Below are 18,051 nucleotides of genomic sequence, written 5' to 3'. Positions count from 1 at the left end.
CTATTCATCTTGGAATTTTTTAAAACACCGATAAGATAAGTTGGTAGGAACAAAATAAAGGTAAAAGCCACCTGAATGGAACATAGAAGAAAAAAACAGATTCATTAAGATCCACTAAATGAATCTCTCTGCCTGCCTCATGAAGGCCAAATTAAGAGCGGGCACAATAGAAGAGAAAATATTGAGGAGAGTGAACCCCCAAACCATTTACATCTAAACTAGGGCAAATGGGTGATTGCCTTGAAGAATGTACACAGGTCAAAAGTGTTTTAAGAAGCAGTAGAGGGGCGCCTGGGTGGCTCAGTGGGTTAAAGCCTCTGCCTTCGGCTCAGGTCATGATCTCAGGGTCCTGGGATCGAGCCCCGCATCGGGCTCTCTGCTCCGCGGGGAGCCTGCTTCCTCCTCTCTCTCTGTCTGCCTCTCTGCCTAGTTGTGATCTCTCTCTGTCAAATAAATTAAAAAAAAAAAAAAAGCAGTAGAAAACTCACAAAGTCCTATAGCACTAGAATATCTATCAGGTAAAGCAGGTATGAGATCTGGATGGTTGTATAGCTAAGTTCCATCTGGATTTAAAGAACATGATTCTAATGTGAACCCGCTGACGTCAGCAGAAAAAATGGAAATACTCCATCCATGTCTTGACGCTACAGAAGTCTCTATCAACACTGAAGGTAGTGCACGTCTTCCTGGTCTTCCCCTCAGAGTCGCAGATCATGCTTTCAAGAAATAGCAAGTCATTTCCAGCTGTTTTCTGGAACAATGTATCACAACTGAGTAGTTTATTCTGATAATGCACGGATGGGTCTACACTTCTAGTGGCAACACATTAATCACTAAATGCCACAGAGGTAACCAGTCAAACGAAGTCATTTTCTCTCTTCACAATTTATACTGATTATCTCCATCCACAAATCTATATATTTAAAGACTCCCCTTGTAAGGGGACTGATCTTTATTGGTCTTGTATTTATTGTCTAACCCCTTTATTCTAGAAAGAACACTTGGAAATGTAGGGTGAGAGGCAGGGACAGAAAGGAAATCTCATTCTTGATACTGATAAAAAAAACAACAACACATTAGTGAAATCCAAATGAGGAACGTGTACAGCTATGGGGCCCCTGGCTGGCTCAGTTGGGAGAGCAAACAACTCTCCATCACGGGGTGGTGAATTCAAGCCCGATGCTGGGTGTAGAGACTACTTAAAGATAAAATCATTTGAAAAGAGGAATATAACTTATAAACACCACCTGAACAAGGAGAAATATATTCCAACCCTTCCAAAAATTGATGGGAATCAGAGGTATCACTATACAATGACTTTAAAGTGTATATACACACAGAGACACACAGACACAAATGCACATTTGCATCGGAAGAGAGCGCTCTTCCTGACAGAAGACTTCCAGTTAATAAATGCACAAGGGAATGAGAGAAATAGGAAATCACCTTTGCAACACCACAGTGATTGTTACCAGTAAGATCTAAGGGATGCCATAAAATTAGTGGCAGTTTGAGGAGACACAGGACATCTGCATAGTCTCAAAGCATCTTCCTTCAAGATATTTACTGACTGGAAAGAGAATGAACCAAGTGATCAAGGTCACCATCAGTCATAATACATGTCCACATCACCTTCCTCCTGCGAAGGCTACAGCATTTCTTTGACATTCCTGCTAGAGCTGCACCACGCCAGACGCACAAGTCATGGGAAGACCCCAAACCCAAATAGTAGGACACGGTACAGAATTACTGGCTAACCTCTTCCAAAGTGTCAAGGTCATAAAAGATGACAGGATGGAGGAGGGGGTCACAGATTGGAAGCCTCTAAGGAGATACAGCGATACAGGCAGTGAGGGCTCTTGGACACTGGGGAAAAGCCGGTGAAAAACCCAACAATGTGTAGTGAACTTCTTAGTTTGGCTCACTGCCCTGTGGGTGTGTGGGTCGTTAGCCCTGGAGAGTGGGGGTGATGTAAGAGATGGGGGAACTCTCTGTACTTCCAGAACGACTTTATTTCATCTTATGAAAAATTAAAGCATCAGTGGGAGATTTAAAAAACAAAACAAAACAAAACACCAAAAGGTACAGAACTCCATGGAGATCTTGTCACAGGCCAGATACAGTTTATTAACGAAGATCTTCTCCAACACTTCAAGGACCCAAGTTTTAAAAATACATAGATCCAGGGGCACCTGGGTGGCTCAGTGGTTTGGGCCTCTGCCTTCGGCTCAGGTCATGGTCTCGGAGTCCTGGGATCGAGCCCCGCATCGGGCTCTCTGCTCAGTGAGGAGCCTGTTTCTCCCTCTCTCTCTGCCTGCCTCTCTGCCTACTTGTGACCTCTCTGTTAAATAAATAAAATATTTAAAAAAAAATACATAGATCCACCTAAAACAAAGGTTTACAGATGGTACAAGGGTTCAAGGTGGAAATAATAAAATCACAATAAACAAACTCCTCCCCCCCCCCCCAAATGGACATATCACCGTAGGGGACATAAGAGAACCGGCAAAAACAGACCCATCTTTCTCTCCAAAGATAATTCCCAAAAACTGAAAAACCAAGACGTTGCATTTTAAGTTTTGTTTTAGAACTCCCAATAATCAAAAGAAATTCCCAATTTTGGGGCGCCTGTGTGGCTCAGTTGGTTAAGCTACTGCCTTCAGCTCAGGTCATGATCCTGGACTCCCAGGATCGAGTCCCGCATCGGGCTCCCAGCTTCACAGGGAGTCTGCTTCTCCCTCTGACCTCCTCGCTCAAGCTCTCTCTCACTGTCTCTCTCTCAAATAAATGAATAGAATATTAAAAAAAAAAAAAAAGAAATTCCCCATTTTGATGAGCAGGGATCATGAGAGCTGGGGGATGGAGAACAAGGAGAAGGCTGGGGTTTTTTTTGTTTTTTGGGGGGGGGGTTTGGCTAATAATCCTTACAGTACTTCTTCACTTTCAACTTTGTGTATATATAATTAATACAAAACGAAATTAAAATTTTAAAAACCAAAGTAGGAGTAGCTGATGTATTGCTGGGGAGCAAAGGACATATCCAAGGACATTTGCTGTGATGGCGACAAGAGACATGATGGTTCAGTAGCTGGAGGGGGCTGGGGGCTGCAGGAGCGCTTTGGAAGATGCATTTGCTGCTGACGGGAGTCATTCATTAGAGAAGGGAAGGCTGGTGCCGGGAAGAGGGGACCCTGGGGCCAGCCGGAAAGAACGGACACGGCACACAGACCCGAGACGGGCAGATCTCCCATGTACCTTCTCCTCTGCTCCACGTGAAACAAGGAGCAAGGCCATTAGCTGAAACCAGGGGGGTCTGAGCAAGACGTGTGGAACAGTCATCTTAGAGCAGCAAAGAGAATTTCTGAGCTAAATACGGTAGGATGATTGTTTGCCGCGCTTCTGCGACGGAGGCGTTAGTATTTTATTTAGGACTTTTGTACTGACGGTCTGTAGTTTTCCATCCGGTTTTGTTTGACTGACTTCATAACAATTACTGGGAGGCCTTCTTTCTCAGAACCGTGCACATTTTAAATAGAACTGGAATAATTACTAACTACACCTAACAGATGTTAAAGACCTCATTTGTCAAACTTTCTGGACCAGTTGTAAGAGCCTTCTCATTTTCTTCTAGGATAAAATGAGTCTCTTCCAAGTTTTTTTTTTTCTTATGGGATAATTTTCTGTAATAGGAAATATATATGTCTCTAGAACAAAAATTGGAGATACAAGAGCCTTACAACAAGTACAAATACATACTTTTCATGACCATCATGGTTTTTATTTCACAAATTCCTACCATTTCTAGGATTACCCTTACTGACTCAGTCTGCTTCTTTTAGACCTGTTCTTTTTACAGCTCCTTGTGTTTGGCTATTTTTTTTTAAATTTTATTTATTTATTTGACAGAGTTCACAAGTAGGCAGAGAGGCAGGCAGAGAGAGAGGAAGGGAAGCAGGCTCCCTACTGAGCAGAGAGCCCGATGCGGGGCTCAATTCCAGGACTCTGGGATCATGACCTGAGCCCAAGGCAGAGGCTTTAACCCACTGAGCCACCCAGGTGCCCCTTGTGTTTGGATATTTAATTCATTTATTTCCTATCCTTTTTGGATGCTAATGCAATGGGGGCTGAAGGCCATCTACAATTAGATGATTCAGGGCTAGGTAAGCCTTCCTCTCCTGTAGCACACTTCAGAAAACAGGAAAAGGCACAGGGCAGCCATCAGCTGTCCGTGGGAGGCATTGGGGATGCAAGTGGACACAGCCCTGTAGCCAGGACACCTACTATTCCTGGGAACCTAGAGCTCTGATCAATCACCTTAGCCCTTTATTGGCCCTGGGAGTCCCCCACTTAGAACATTCAGAAAGAGACGGGGCCCTCTGGCTGGCTCAAGTCTTGATCTCAGAGTCCTGAGTTTGAGCCCCACGTTGGGTGTAGAGATTACTTAAATAATTTTTAAAAAACCAACAACGAAACTTCAGAAAACCAGATACCAATGTAGAGAGTCAGGGAGGAAAGAAACCCCATTCAAGATGACCTTGCACATGAAAATTTTAAGAAGCTCGAGGAAAACAGAGCTAACAAATATAAAAGCAAGAGGACTCCCCCAGTGAATCTGAAAATGAAGTAATTTAAAAAGAAAAAGAATTTGCTGAGTATCTGCATTTCAAAAAGAACCAGCTTTTTTTTTTTTTTTTTTTTTATTACTAATATGGAGGAATGAGAGGGCCAGTTAGAAATCCTAGGAATATAGTTTGGAAAATCTTCTTTTTTTTTTTTTTTTTTTTAAGCTTCATAAGTGGGAAATTCATTTACAGAATGGATATGGTTAAGGATGTGGATATGGTTAAGGAAAGAATCTGTAAATGTGAAGATTATGTTCGGGAATTTGCTTTCAAACTGCAAGACAAGATACAAATATAAGAAGGGTAAAAAAAAAAAAAAGTATAAAATGCAAAGCTCCAGCACAAAGTGCTGGAAATGTTCACGGCTGGCAGTCTTGTGGCACGGAAGATGCCGCGCTCTCCCCGTCACCAGCGGCGGTGTAAGTACGCGCGCACATAGGACACATCCCAGTGAACGTGCGGAATACCAGAGTAAAGAGAAAGTTATAAAAACGAAAAGGCAGCTTACCTATAAAGGATTCTATGAAGGACTGGCAGACCACAAGCCCTCCCCTCTAGAGACTAAGGGAAGGACTGTCTTCACAACACTTAAGACAGAAAGCCGTACGTCTAGACATTCTGGATCCCAATCATGACCGTTCAACAGGGAGGGCAAAATGCAGGTAGTTTTCAGACCTACAGGGATAGGTAATTTGGTACTAATAAACCTTTGCTAAAAAGAGCTACCGAAGTCCTTACGTAGGCAAGAAGGACTACAATGCAGGAAGCAATGGTGACGAATGAAGTTAGTAAACTCTGTTAGAAAACAAGTAACTGTAGGAGGTGCTGGGGGGGCTCCGTCTGGTTAAGTGTCTGCCTTCAGCTCAGTCATGATCCCAGGGTCCTGGGATCGAGCCCTGTGCTGGGCTCCCTGCTCGGCGGGAGGTTTGCTTCTCCTTCCTCTGCCCCCTCCACCCTGCTCATGTGCGCACTCGCGCGCTCTCTCTCTCAAATAAAATCTTTATTAAAACAAAGAAAAATAACTGGAGGCTTGGAAAAGGCTAAATTTTATGTGAAAACTCAGACTCACAAGAAAACCAGGAAATGACGATCCCAAAGTTCTAAGAGGGAACGAGGGAGTCTCGATCAGGAAGGGTGCGCAGGGCAGACAACCTTCGGTGTCCTCCTCTGGCATCTCCACAGGTGTTTACAGTTATTCATTAAACCGTGTCTGTGTTGCTACATCCCTCTCTGTTTGCTACGGAATACTGAGTGCTGACTTTTACAACGTGCTGTAAATGCTTTGGGGTTCAGAAAAATGAGATCAAGGTCTGGAAGTGCAGGTGTGTTCATAGAGCACACGGATTTTGAGCTTATCCTGAACAGAAGTCATTATGAATGAAACCAACAGAAGTTGTTTTATTCTAGGTAGAGAGAAGGTTAAGAGAGATCTTTTTTTTTTTTTATATTTTATTTATTTGACAGAGAGAAATCACAAGTAGGCAGAGAAGCAGGCAGAGAGAGAGGAGGAAGCAGGCTCCCTGCGGAGCAGAGAGCCCGATGCGGGGCTCGATCCCAGGACCCTGGGATCATGACCTGAGCCGAAGGCAGAGGCTTTAACCCACTGAGCCACCCAGGCGCCCCAAGAGAGATCATTTGTTTGTAGTACAGGATTAAGACTTGAAAAAAAAAAAAAAAAGCAGAAACTGCATTTAAGATTTCATTTGAGAGAGAAAGAGCACAAGCGGGAGGGGCAGAAGGAAAGGGAGAGAGAATCTTTAACAGACTGTGTGCTGAGCACGGAGTCTGACACGGGGCTCAGAATCACCACCCTGAGATCACGACCTGAGCTGAAACCGAGCTGGATGCTTAACAGACTGAGCCACCCAGGAGTCCCTCTGCTTTATTCCTAGGAGGAAGGAAAGCTGGTTTCCTTGAGAAAAGACAAGCAAGTATAGTCACAAGGACTGTCCATCTTCCCTCCTCTCCCCGTGCAAAGACGGTCTTCTCTTTCTCCTCTGCACCTTTGCAAGGGGCCCGAGTAACCTTTGCCATTGCCCTTGTCACACTTCTGTTATCCTGGGGGATGGCCATAACGTTTTGTTAGGTTGTTAAGGTGGGGGGAAAAAAATGCAGGGCAAGGTATGGTCAGAGTCTGCTTTCTTGTAAAAATAAATGAAAGAGAAACCCATTCATGAATAGTGAGGGCCCATTTCTATAGCGCTGGCGTCTCCCTTGAACTCCTCCATCAGTGACAGTGACCAACAGACTGACCTCCGCAGCAGCCATGTTTTCCGTCACAGTCAGGAGAGGGTGGGCTAGGAGGATCCTGAGCTCATCTCCTCCCTCGCACACACTGAGACAACATCTACAGATAATGACACACACTCCGAAAATGACCCTGAAGTCTGGCACAACCCAACTGTCCTCAGCTAAAGACCTAAGAAAAAGCCACAGCAAGAAGGGTCAGAGGGGCAGAGAGAAGGTTGGGCTCCTGCCCCCCAGGGCAAGGACCCACAAGTGGGAGGAACATCACAGGCGCAGAGATGCTCCCTGCAGAGCAAGGGAATCCAGTCCCACATCAGGATCGCCCAGCCCTGGGGACCTGCCCTGGGAAGACGAGCCCCCAGTCTGGCTTTGAAAATCAAAGTGCAGCTGAACTCCATGAGAGCCAGTGGGCCAGAGGAAACCGAGACTCCACGCTCACAGGGCCGTGTATCACTCCGTCCAAGGCCCAGCACAGAGGCAGCAGTCTAAAAGCATCTGGGTGCCACATGAAGGAGTTACCACTTTCGGGCCATGTGCTGGAGGGTCAGGGGGCTGTAGGAGTTTTCTCTAGGAATGGAAGTGCGGACAGGTGCCATTTGTCTTGCCCTCCTTCTGCCTAGCTGGCAGGACGCGGGTGGCAGCCAGTTCTGACACTCTCCATCTACTTTGCTAGCACCATTCACCCTGCGAGGCATTCTCCTGCAGACCCCCCCCCCCCCCAGTAGGTCAAGACCAGAGCCCCTCCAAACTGACTCCTGAGGAGGGAGAGGTAGGCCCAATCACCATAGAGGGCCATACACAACCCACATGAGAGACCCGCCTGGAATTCCTGGTTCTTGTGACCAGGGGCCATTGCACTACTGGGCCCCACAGGACATCCACATAAAGCCACTGCTTTGAAGACCAGGAGCTGCAGCCGACCTACCTAATCCACAGACACAGACAGTCAAACAAAACGAGACAGAGGACTATGTTACAAAGGAAAGAACAGGATAAAACCTTAGAAAAAGAACTAAATGAGATGAAGATTTATAATCTACCTAGTTAAGAGTTTAAAGTAATGGTCATAAAGATGCTCACCAGACTTGGGTGAACTCGGAATTTTAACAGAGACAGAAAATACAAAGAAAAACCAGTCAGCATTGAGTGCAGTAACTTAAAAGGCCACTAGAGGGACTCAAAAGCAGGGTGAAGGCTAGGCTGCAGGGCAGATCAGTCATCTGGAAGACGCAGTGGAAAGTATCCGAGTGGGATAGTGGGATAGTGGGCAGTACCCAAGCTAAACAGCAAAAAGAATAAAAAATAATGACGACAGGTGAAGGGACCTTTGGGAAACATCAAGTATTCTGTACTTTCACATTATAGAGGTCCCAGAAAGAAGAGAGAGGGGCTGAAAACTTCCCTAAGGAAGAGAAGGAAACACGTCCACATCCAGGAAACAGAGTCCCAAATAAGATGAACCCAAGTTCACATCAAGACACATAATAATTAAAATGTCAAAGAGTAAAGATAAAAATAAAATTTTTAAATCAAGAGAAAAGCAAATAGTTACATACGGGGGAAACCCCCATAAAGGCCATCAGCTGATTGTTTTCAGCAGAAATTTTGCAGACCAAAGGGAGTGGTAGGATATATTCGAAGTGCTGAACGGAAAATACAAAACAAAACACAACAAAAACCTTACAACCAATAATACTTCACATGGCAAGATATTTAGAATTGAAGGAGAGTTTCCCAGACAGAAGTTAAAGGAATTTATCTCTGCTAAGCCATCCTCACAAGGAACATTAAAGGCACTTAATTCAGTCAAAAAGAAAGGCCCATAACTAGTAGTAAATTATGCAAGGAAAAAAATTTCACTGGTAAAAGCAAACATAAAGGTAGGAGATCAGTCACTTATTAAGCTAGTACAAAGGTTAAAAGACAAAAGTAGTAAAATCAGTTACATGGACAGAAATTAGTTAAGGGGCACAAAATAAGACATAAAATGTGATGCCCTATACAGAAAATGTGAAGTAAGAGAGTAAAAATGTACTTTTAGGCTGCTCAGACTTTGGTTTGAACTAAAGAGATCATCAGCTTACTACAGGCTGCTGTATACACAGGATATCACATGTGACCCTTGTGGTAATCACAAACCAAGAACCTATAATAGATACACAAACGACTCCAAGCATAACGCTAAGGAAAGTCATCAAATCCTGAAAGAGTAAGAGAAGAAAGGAACACGAACTACAAAAACATTTAGGAAACAATGAACAAAATGGCCATAAGTATATGCCGCCTATCAGTAATTACATTAAATGTCAATGGACTAAATGTTCTATCTCTGATGTTGCCATCTATATGTTGCCTCCAAGAAACTCACTTTGGACCTATAAACGTTGAAAGTAGGGGGATGGAAAAATATTCCATGCAAATGGAAGTGAAAGAAAAAGTTGCAGCAGCAATACTTATATCTTAAAAAAAAAAAGATAAAAAAAAAAGGTGTAACAAGAGACGAAGATGTTATATAACGATAAAGGGCTCAATCCAGCCAGAGGATACAGCTGTTGTAAAATCTATGAACCCAATGTAGAGGCACCTGAATACATAAAGGGAGAGAAATGGACTATAAAATAATAGGAGGGGACTTCAACATGTCACTTAAGTCAATGGAGAGATTATCCAGACATAAAATCAGAAAGGAAACAGTGGTTTTGAGTGACACATCAGACCAGATGTATACAGAACATTCCATCCCAAACCAGCAGAATATACATTCTTTTCAGGGGCACGTGGAACAACCTCCAGGACAGGTCACACTGTAGGCCACAAAACAAGTGTCATTAAATTTAAGAAGACTGAAATCATATTCAACATCTTTCCCAACCACAATGGTCGAAAACTAGAAATCAATTATTTTAAAAAACTGGAGAAAAACAAGGAAACTAATTAACATGATACTAAATAACAGTGGGTCAAGGAGGAAATCAGAAAACACATGAGACAAATGAAAATGGAAATGGAACATTTCAAAATCTTTGGGATGCAGCAAAAGCAGTTTTCAGAGCAAAGTTTATGGAAATACAGACCCACCTCAAGAAACAAACAAAAAACCCTCAAACAATCTCTACTTCTACTTAAAGGAACTAGAGGAAGAACAAAAAACCAAGCACAGAGTTTGTAGAAACAAGGAAGTAATAAAGATCAGGATGGAAATAAATGAATAGAGTCTACAAAAAAAAAAAAAAAAAAAGGTCAGTGGAACTAAGGGCTGTTTCTTTGAAAAGATAAAATTGATAAAACTTTAGCCAGACTCATTGGACCTGAAATCAAAAGGGACTTCAAACAGATGCAGGAAAAGTTACAACTGATACCGCAGAAATATAAAGAATTATAAAAGACTACTACAAAAATTATACAACAGCAAGCTGGGCAACCTAGAAGAAATGGATTAATTCCTAGAAACATACAATATTCCAAGACTGAATAAGAAAAAAATAGACTAATAAGGAAATCAAATCAATGTTCAAAAAACTCACAACAAGCAATAGCTCAGGACCAGATGGCTTCACAGGTGAATTCTACCAGGTATTTATTTTTATTTTTTTGAAGATTTTATTTATTCGAGAGAGAGAGAAAATTAGACGTGGGACTTGATTCCAGGACCCTGGGATCATGAACTGAGCCAAAGGCAGATGCGTCACCAACTGAGCTGCCCAGGCGTCCCTCTACCAAACACTGAAAGAAGAGTTAGTAGCCTATCTTTCTCAAACTATTCCAAAAAACAGAAGAGGAAATAATGATTCAAAATTCATTCTATGAGGCCAGCATTATCCTGATACCAAAACCAGACACACACACCCACAAAGAAAATTATACACCAGTATCCCTGATAAACATAGATGGAAAAATCCTCAGCATAGTAGCAAAGTGAATTCAACAACACAAGCACCATTCACCATCATCAAGGGGGACTTATTTCAGGGCAGCAAGAATGTTCATTTTCCACAAATTGAAGTATATATCACATTAATAAGACAAAGGATAAAAACCATCTCAATAGATGCAGGAAAAACATTTGTCAAAATTCAACATCTGTTTATCATAAAAACTCTCAAAGTGGGTATGGAGGGAACATAACTCAAAGTAATAAAGGCTGTATTTGACAGACCCAGAGCTAACATCATCCTCAATAGTGAAAAACTAAAAGCTTTTCTTCTTTTTTATTTTTATTTTTTTAAAAGATTTTGTTTATTTGCTAGGGAGAGAGAGATCACAAGTAGGCAGAGAGGCGGGCAGAGATGGGGAGGTAGGCTCCCCGTTGAGCAAAAAGCCTGATGCGGGGCTGGATCCCAGGACCCTGAGATCATGACCTGAGCCGAAGGCAGAGGCTTTAACCCACTGAGCCACCCAGGCACCCCTAAAAGCTTTTCTTCTAAGATCAAGAACAAGGTAAGGGTGTCCACTCTTATTCAACGTACTATTGGAAATCCTAGCCACAGCAGTGAGACAGGACAATAAAAAGAAGCCAGGTTGGTAAGGAAGAAGTAAAACTTTGCAGATGACATAATACTATATACAGAAAAATCCTAAGAACTCCACACACAAAAAAGCGCCATTGTAACTAACAAATGAATTAAGTTGCAGGATACAAAGTTAACATACAGAAGTCTGTCCTGTTTCTGTACACCAATAATGAGTTAGTAGAAAGAGAAATAAAGAAAACATCCTGTCCACAATTGCATCATAAAGAATCAAGTACCTAGAAATAAATTTCACCAAGGAGGTGAAAGACCTGTACTCTGAAAACTGTAAGACACTGATGAAAGAAACTGAAGATGACATAACTAGAAGTTATACCATGTGCATGGATTGGCAGGATATCGTTAAAATATCCATATTACCCAAGGCAATCTACAGATTCCCTGCAATCCTTATCAGCATACCAGCAGCATTTTTCACAAAAGTTGAATAATCCTCAAACTTGGATGAAATCACAGAAGAACAGCCAAAGTGGTGTTGAGAGAGAACAAGGCTGGAGGTACCACAGTTCCACATTTAAGGATGCGCTACAGACTACGGTAATCGAAACAGTGCGGTACTGGCACAAAAACACATAGATCGATGGAACAGAATGGAGAATGCAGAAATAACCCCCCACTTATACGGTCAATGAGTCTATGAGAAAGGAGGCAGTGATATATAACGGGGAAAAGGCAGTCTTTTCAATAAATGCTGTTGGGAAAACTGGACGGCTACCTGGAAAAGAATGAAACTGAACTATTTCCTTACACCACACACACACACACAAACCCAAAATGAATTAAAGACCTAAATGTAAGACCTGAAACAACAGAACTTCGAGAAGAAAATACAGGTGGTAAACTCTTTGGACGCTGGCCTTAACAATGCTTCTCTGGATCCGTCTCCTCAGGCAAGGAAAACAAAAGCAAAAATAAACAAATGGGCATACTACATCATACTAAAATGCTTTTCTCACAGCAAAGGAGATCATCAACAACATGAAAAGGCAACCTACTGAATTCATACAACCCAACACCAAAAACAAACAAACCAATCTGATTAAAAAATGGGCAGAGGACCGAACAGACATTTTTCCAAAGAAGACATAGAGATGGCCAACAGACACATGAGAAGACGCCCAAATCACTCATCAGGGAACTACAAATCAAAACCACAATGAGATATCTACCTCACACCTGTCAGAACGACTAGTATGGAAAAGCAGAAATAGCACATGTTGGCGAGGGTGTGGAGAAAAAAGAAACCTCATTCACTGTTGGGAGGAATGTCAATTTGTGAAGCCACTGTGGAAAGAGTTTGGAGGTTTCTAGAAATTTCTTAAACTAGAAATACCATACAATCCAGTAATTCTACTTCTGAGTATTTACCGAAAGAAAATGAAAACACTAATTCAAAAAGATACGTGTACCCCTGTGTTTACTGTAGCACTGTATACAACAGCCAAGATAGGGAAGCAACCTTAGTGTCTAGTGATAGATGAGTGGAAAAAGAAAATGTGCTGCACATACAATGGAATATTACTCAGCCTTTAAAAAGAATGAAAATCTTGCCATTTGCAGCAACATGGATGGACCTAGAGGGTATCATGTTATATGACATGAGTTAGAGAAGGACAAATACTACCGGATTTCACTTAGATGTAGAATCTAAAAACCAAAACAGATTAACAAAACAGAAATAGACTCAAATACAGAAAACTAGTGGTTGCCAAAGAGGGTGAGGGGCGGTGGGAGGATTTGCAAAACAGCTGAAGGGGGTTCAGTTATAAGTCACGGGAATGAAAAGTACAGCAGAGGGAATGCAGTCAATATTGAAATAACTTTGTATGGTGACAGATGGTAACTACACTTACTATGGTAAGCATTTCATGATGTCTGCAATTGCCAAATCCCTATGTTGTACAACTGAAACTAATATTGTAGGTCAGCTATCCTTCAAGTAAGAATTTAAATTTAAAAAAGATCAATAGAGTAAAACATCCTCTTTCTCCCATGCTGAAATACCAATTTTTTTCTTACCATCTTGGAGGGAATATTTTGTGTAAGACAACTGCAGAGTTTATGGGTTGGTCTTGCTTCAGTTTTGGCTGGATCCAGGTGCTCACCCAGTGGCTCTATTTCCCTCTCTTTTAACTTCATTCCCAACTTTCTCTACATGATAGCAAAGGGACCACTAGCAACTAGAAACATTTACTGCTCTTTCAGCTGAACCCCAAGAAAAGAAACTTTTTAAAAATTTGTTTTGCCTAAAAAGAGCACCAACCAAACTCCCATGGAATTGGCCTGGCTTGGGTCACAGGCTCACAGATGATGGGGAGGGGGAGTAACACATCATTACTGGCTAGAACTGAGTTGCATGACACCTGGGGGGGGGGCGTAACCTATGCTAGCTTGGTTTGGAGGGGATGGAGTATCAGCCTTGAGACATAATTCATTCACCACTTAAGACGTGCTGTTCCATGGTTTTTGGTATATTTGGAGTTGTACAACCATCACCGTGACCACTTTAGAACATTTTCATTACCCAAAAAAGAAACTCTTGCTTATTAGCTATGGCCAGCCCCAGCCCGGGCAGCCGCTACTTCTCTGTCTGCATGAATTCACCTGTCATGGACATTTCATAGAGAAGGAATCAACGTGTGTGGTCTTTTGGAACTGGCTTCTTTAACTCAAATAATGTTTTCAGGGTTCACCTGTGTTGCAGTGTGTGAGCTTGCCTTTTAAGGTCCTGCTGGCTCCTGCTTCCCTTTCTGTCCCATTAAGCTGCCCCCCCCTTCCCTGCTGTGTTCTACTTTAAGCACATAACTTCTTAGGCCCTTTACGTTTGGGTGAGGAGCAGAAGGGGACGGAGAATGAAAATGCAGACCTAGTGGGCAATGTGGTTATCTCAGTGTCTCACATTAAAGCTACCCTTCACTGGGGACAAGGGCTTTTTAAACTGCTTGCTTCCAAAGAAATAAATAATTGTGCATTTCATTTTTGGTTAAAATGGGCCCAGCCTTTTTGGGGATAATCCCAGTTGCAAAGCTTCTACCCCCTGCTCCCCTCCCTCCTGCTGTGAAGACGCAGAGCCCCACAGGGTCCCTATGTGGCTGTTGTCCCCCCTCCAGGAAAGTGAAGAGGAACTCTACTCCTCCTGCCGCCAGCTGCGAAGGCGGCAGGAAGAGCTGAACAATCAGCTCTTTCTGTACGACACACACCAGAACTTGCGCAATGCCAACCGGGACGCCCTCGTTAAAGAGTTCAATGTCAACGAGAACCAGCTCCAGCTGTACCAGGAGAAGTGCAACCGGAGGTAGGCTGGTCCCCGCCCCACCCGCAAATGCCACAGGTCTAGCTCCCGCAAGCAGAGGTGTTGGACACTGGGGGCCAGGTTTTGGGGAAGTCCCCGTGTCTAGACATCCCTTGACTGATCCCTCGATGCTGGTCTCTTTGCTCTATAAATAAACCTCCAGCCTATTTATTTCTCAAGTATCTGCACCTTCCCCAAGCCGAACTGTCACCACTAAGAGGACACTTCGATATAATAGTGAAAATAAACCATGACCTCTACCTTCTAAAGAGCCTTGTCCCGTTCCCACCATCCAGTGGTTCTGGATTGGGGCACAACCCACTCCCTGGCCCCCAAGGGAGGCTTCTGGTTGTGCTATGGAAGGAATGGGGTTGGGGCAGGGGATGGGGGCAGCCAGGTCTGCCCAGGGCCCCGCAGTGTGCCAGACAGCCCAGCTCTACAGAACGAGTCTGACCTGTGAGAACAGACTCCAGTGGGGAACAGTGTAGACCCCTTCCCTGCATGCTCATTTTGTCCACACCGTGGCCTGCAGAGTAGCAGGGAGCCCAGTGCAATGGCCCAGTGAGTACATGGAGATTCAGAGACGTTCCCGTCTTGGTGGGGGGGGGGCACCTCTGTGACCGTCAGCCCTCTACCAGCCAGCCCCGGGTCCCAGTGGCTCCAGTTTACACTGTTCGGCACACGGCCCGTGTCTGAGCCTAATGCACGACGGTGAAATGTGTCTGATCGCAGGTTGAGAGAGAAGAGAGTCAGCAACAGCAGGTTTTACTCCTAGGAGCCGGGGTCCTCGAGCAATGGTGTCCCGCGTGCGTGCGCACACGTGGAGGAGAACGTCCCCTCTTCTGGCCCCGGGAACACGCTCACCTCTGACGTCATCCTCCCCTCAAGCCTGGTGCCAAGAGGACATTTCTCAAGGTCCCACTGGCAGGAGTTGGGGTGATTTCCTGCTGGTTTTTCATCTTGGACAGTTTAACTTATATTTTCTATAGAGGACCGTGGAAACGTGCCCCTCGTTTTTGGCCTCTCCTGTTCCAAACCTCCTTGAATAAAAGCAGTGAAAGTCTCGCTCTGTTACCCTCCCGTGCACAACACACCCCCCCCCCCCCCCCCCCCCCCCGGAACAGCAGCCTTTTTCTGCTAAAGACCTGGGGAGTTGACTTCCACGGGGGAGCAGCCTGGTCTGTAAGGACCGGACTCAGGAGCTTCTGAAAAGGATTTTAAGTAAAAGGCAAAGGATTCCACAGTTAAGGTCATCGGCCTCCCCAGGGCCCAAGGGGAGCCTGCCCCTGGCTGCCGTCCCTGCGGGCTGCCCGGCCGGGGTCAGCGGGCCCTGCCCGCAAGGTGCGCGGGGGATGCGGTGGATCGGGAGGAAACCTGCCAGTCCAGGCGGAGACTCGCTCTGTGACTGCCTTTGGCCGGGGGGCTTTTATTTAGAAAGTCCGTCTGAAAGGCCAGAGCGCCCCCCAAAGTCCCCGCCAGCCTCCCACCCCTGGCTCTGCCCACTCAGGAGCTGGCCGCGTGCCCGTGGAGAGGCCCTGCGTGGGCAGCTCTCCGCAGACGAGAGGTCCTCTACTGATTTCAAAAGGTCATCACCGTTCAGCTCCCCAGGTCATCCCATTTTCGGGAGCAGCGAGCTAAGCCTTAAGCCTCAGCAAACTACCAAAAAAAAAAAAAAAAAAAAAAATCCCATCCGCAGCCATGCCCAAAGGGGCAGACCCACCTAGGACAAGAGGACATTCCTCTACAGCTGGACACCGACACAGCTGTGTGACCCGGGCAGCGTGAGGCGTCCTGAAGGCGAGGAGAGCGTGGGGGTGGAGGGTCGGACTCAGCGGAGTCCCGACTTGGTCCGAGGGAACGGACAAGGGACTTGGTTGGGGGCGGGGGCTGGAAACCAGGACTGCGTCAGGATGACAAAGAGCAGGAAGCCCCGTGGATTGACTGCTTGGAACCGGACCCTAGAAACCCCTTCCGCCCTCCCCTGGTTACCCTGCCTTAGCAGCTCTGCATTACTGCTGGGAAGTCAGTTAAAACCAGCCCGGCTGTGTGTGATTAAAAGGCCTTAGGCCCGCATTCTACAGGTTTTAAACACCTCCATACACGAAACACTGAGCCCAAGGGTAGGGGTACCATGTAAAGAAAAAAATTTTCGGGGGTGGGGGGAAGCCTCAGTTACTGCCTCTTGGAACTTATCCACGTGCCCCTGAAAGAAGTGCTTTTGACCTTCCCTGAAGCCAGTACAGGTGACAGCAGGCCCACTGGGTGAGCTGTTTCCTGGTGACGTTACTGCATCTTCCCACCGCGGCTGCTGTTTTGTTTGGCAGTCAGCGACTGAGTGGAGGTTCCCGATGGGGGCAAATGTTCAAAGCAACTTTGCATAGAGGTGAGAAGCAAAGACACCGAGCTGAGTGCTACAGAGAAGGCGTTTGCAGACTCGGCCGCCAGTGGCCCGTTCCCTGCTGGCTGGGCGGCCCCTGGAGCCTAACCATTGCGCCCCAGCCCTACCGCCAGACTTCTTTTCACCTCCCTCATTTCCTCTACACGTAGAGCTCAGGTGCTGCTCTCATTCCTCCCGTTTCCAGCTCAGGGGCGAGTAAAAGACCTAAACCTTTCCCCTTCCCCCACTGGCTCCCCTTTCTGCTTAAAATGGATTTTCTGCTAGTGTAGCAAAGAAATTAAGATGGGGCGACACTGAAGACAAAAACCAAGCATTTTTTTCAGCAGCTACTGAGTCAAATCCACACCCAGCCACACCTACGCAGAGAAAAAGCAGGCACTGGGGGTTACACCATAAATGCGGCTGGGAAGAACTCTCCCTGTCCCGGTCTCCTTCTAGGTGCTACAGGGATTTAAATCCACCATTAGGGAGTATTTGCTTTGGCTCCTCACAGGACTCTAACAGAGAAGGTGGTTACTAGCATTCTCTCAGGAAAGAGGGAAAGGGAAGGACACAGGGGATAGCCCTACTTTTCCCATAGTCTGCCCGGATGCCCCATAACCTAAGCATAAATATTCAGCTGAGATGGTGGGTTAATAATCATGGAATAAGCGCAATGTGGGCCAAGCAAAACCATGACAGGAGCCTCTTGAGAGAGCAGCAGCATAGCAGATCCGAACCATGACTGGGCCCGCGGTACACTGTCTTTGTTAACCCTTTCCCTATAGGTTTTTATCACATGGAAAAATAAAGGCATGGGCCTGCTTAGGTCACCAGAGCTTGGGAAATTTGGGTTGTACAAAGTTAAGCAACTTCTCTGTTGTGAAACGTGGCTATCCTCATGTGCACAGTTCAGAGGGGTCGACCATCCCATTTCCCAAAGTAGATCCCTGAATCCTCTCGCCAAGGGGTGTCTAGCTCATG

The 18,051-nt window shown here is 45.1% G+C and overlaps 1 protein-coding gene across 1 annotated transcript in view; it reads left to right on the top strand.

Annotated features, from left to right (window-relative positions):
- Positions 1–15,755, top strand: part of PLCG2 (phospholipase C gamma 2) — a 143,009-nt gene extending 127,254 nt beyond the window's left edge. The window contains exons 32-33 of the mRNA XM_045988172.1: positions 14,509–14,693; positions 15,423–15,755. Coding sequence (XP_045844128.1) covers positions 14,509–14,693; positions 15,423–15,465 — 228 coding nt within the window. The 3' untranslated portion in view covers positions 15,466–15,755. The remainder of the gene's footprint in view (positions 1–14,508; positions 14,694–15,422) is intronic.
- The last annotated feature ends 2,296 nt before the right edge of the window (positions 15,756–18,051 follow it).

Source organism: Meles meles, chromosome 19, assembly GCF_922984935.1.
Source record: "Meles meles chromosome 19, mMelMel3.1 paternal haplotype, whole genome shotgun sequence".
NCBI lineage: Eukaryota > Metazoa > Chordata > Mammalia > Carnivora > Mustelidae > Meles > Meles meles.
The sequence above is the reverse complement of the archived record's forward strand: the minus strand, read 5'-3'. Positions and strand labels throughout refer to the sequence as shown.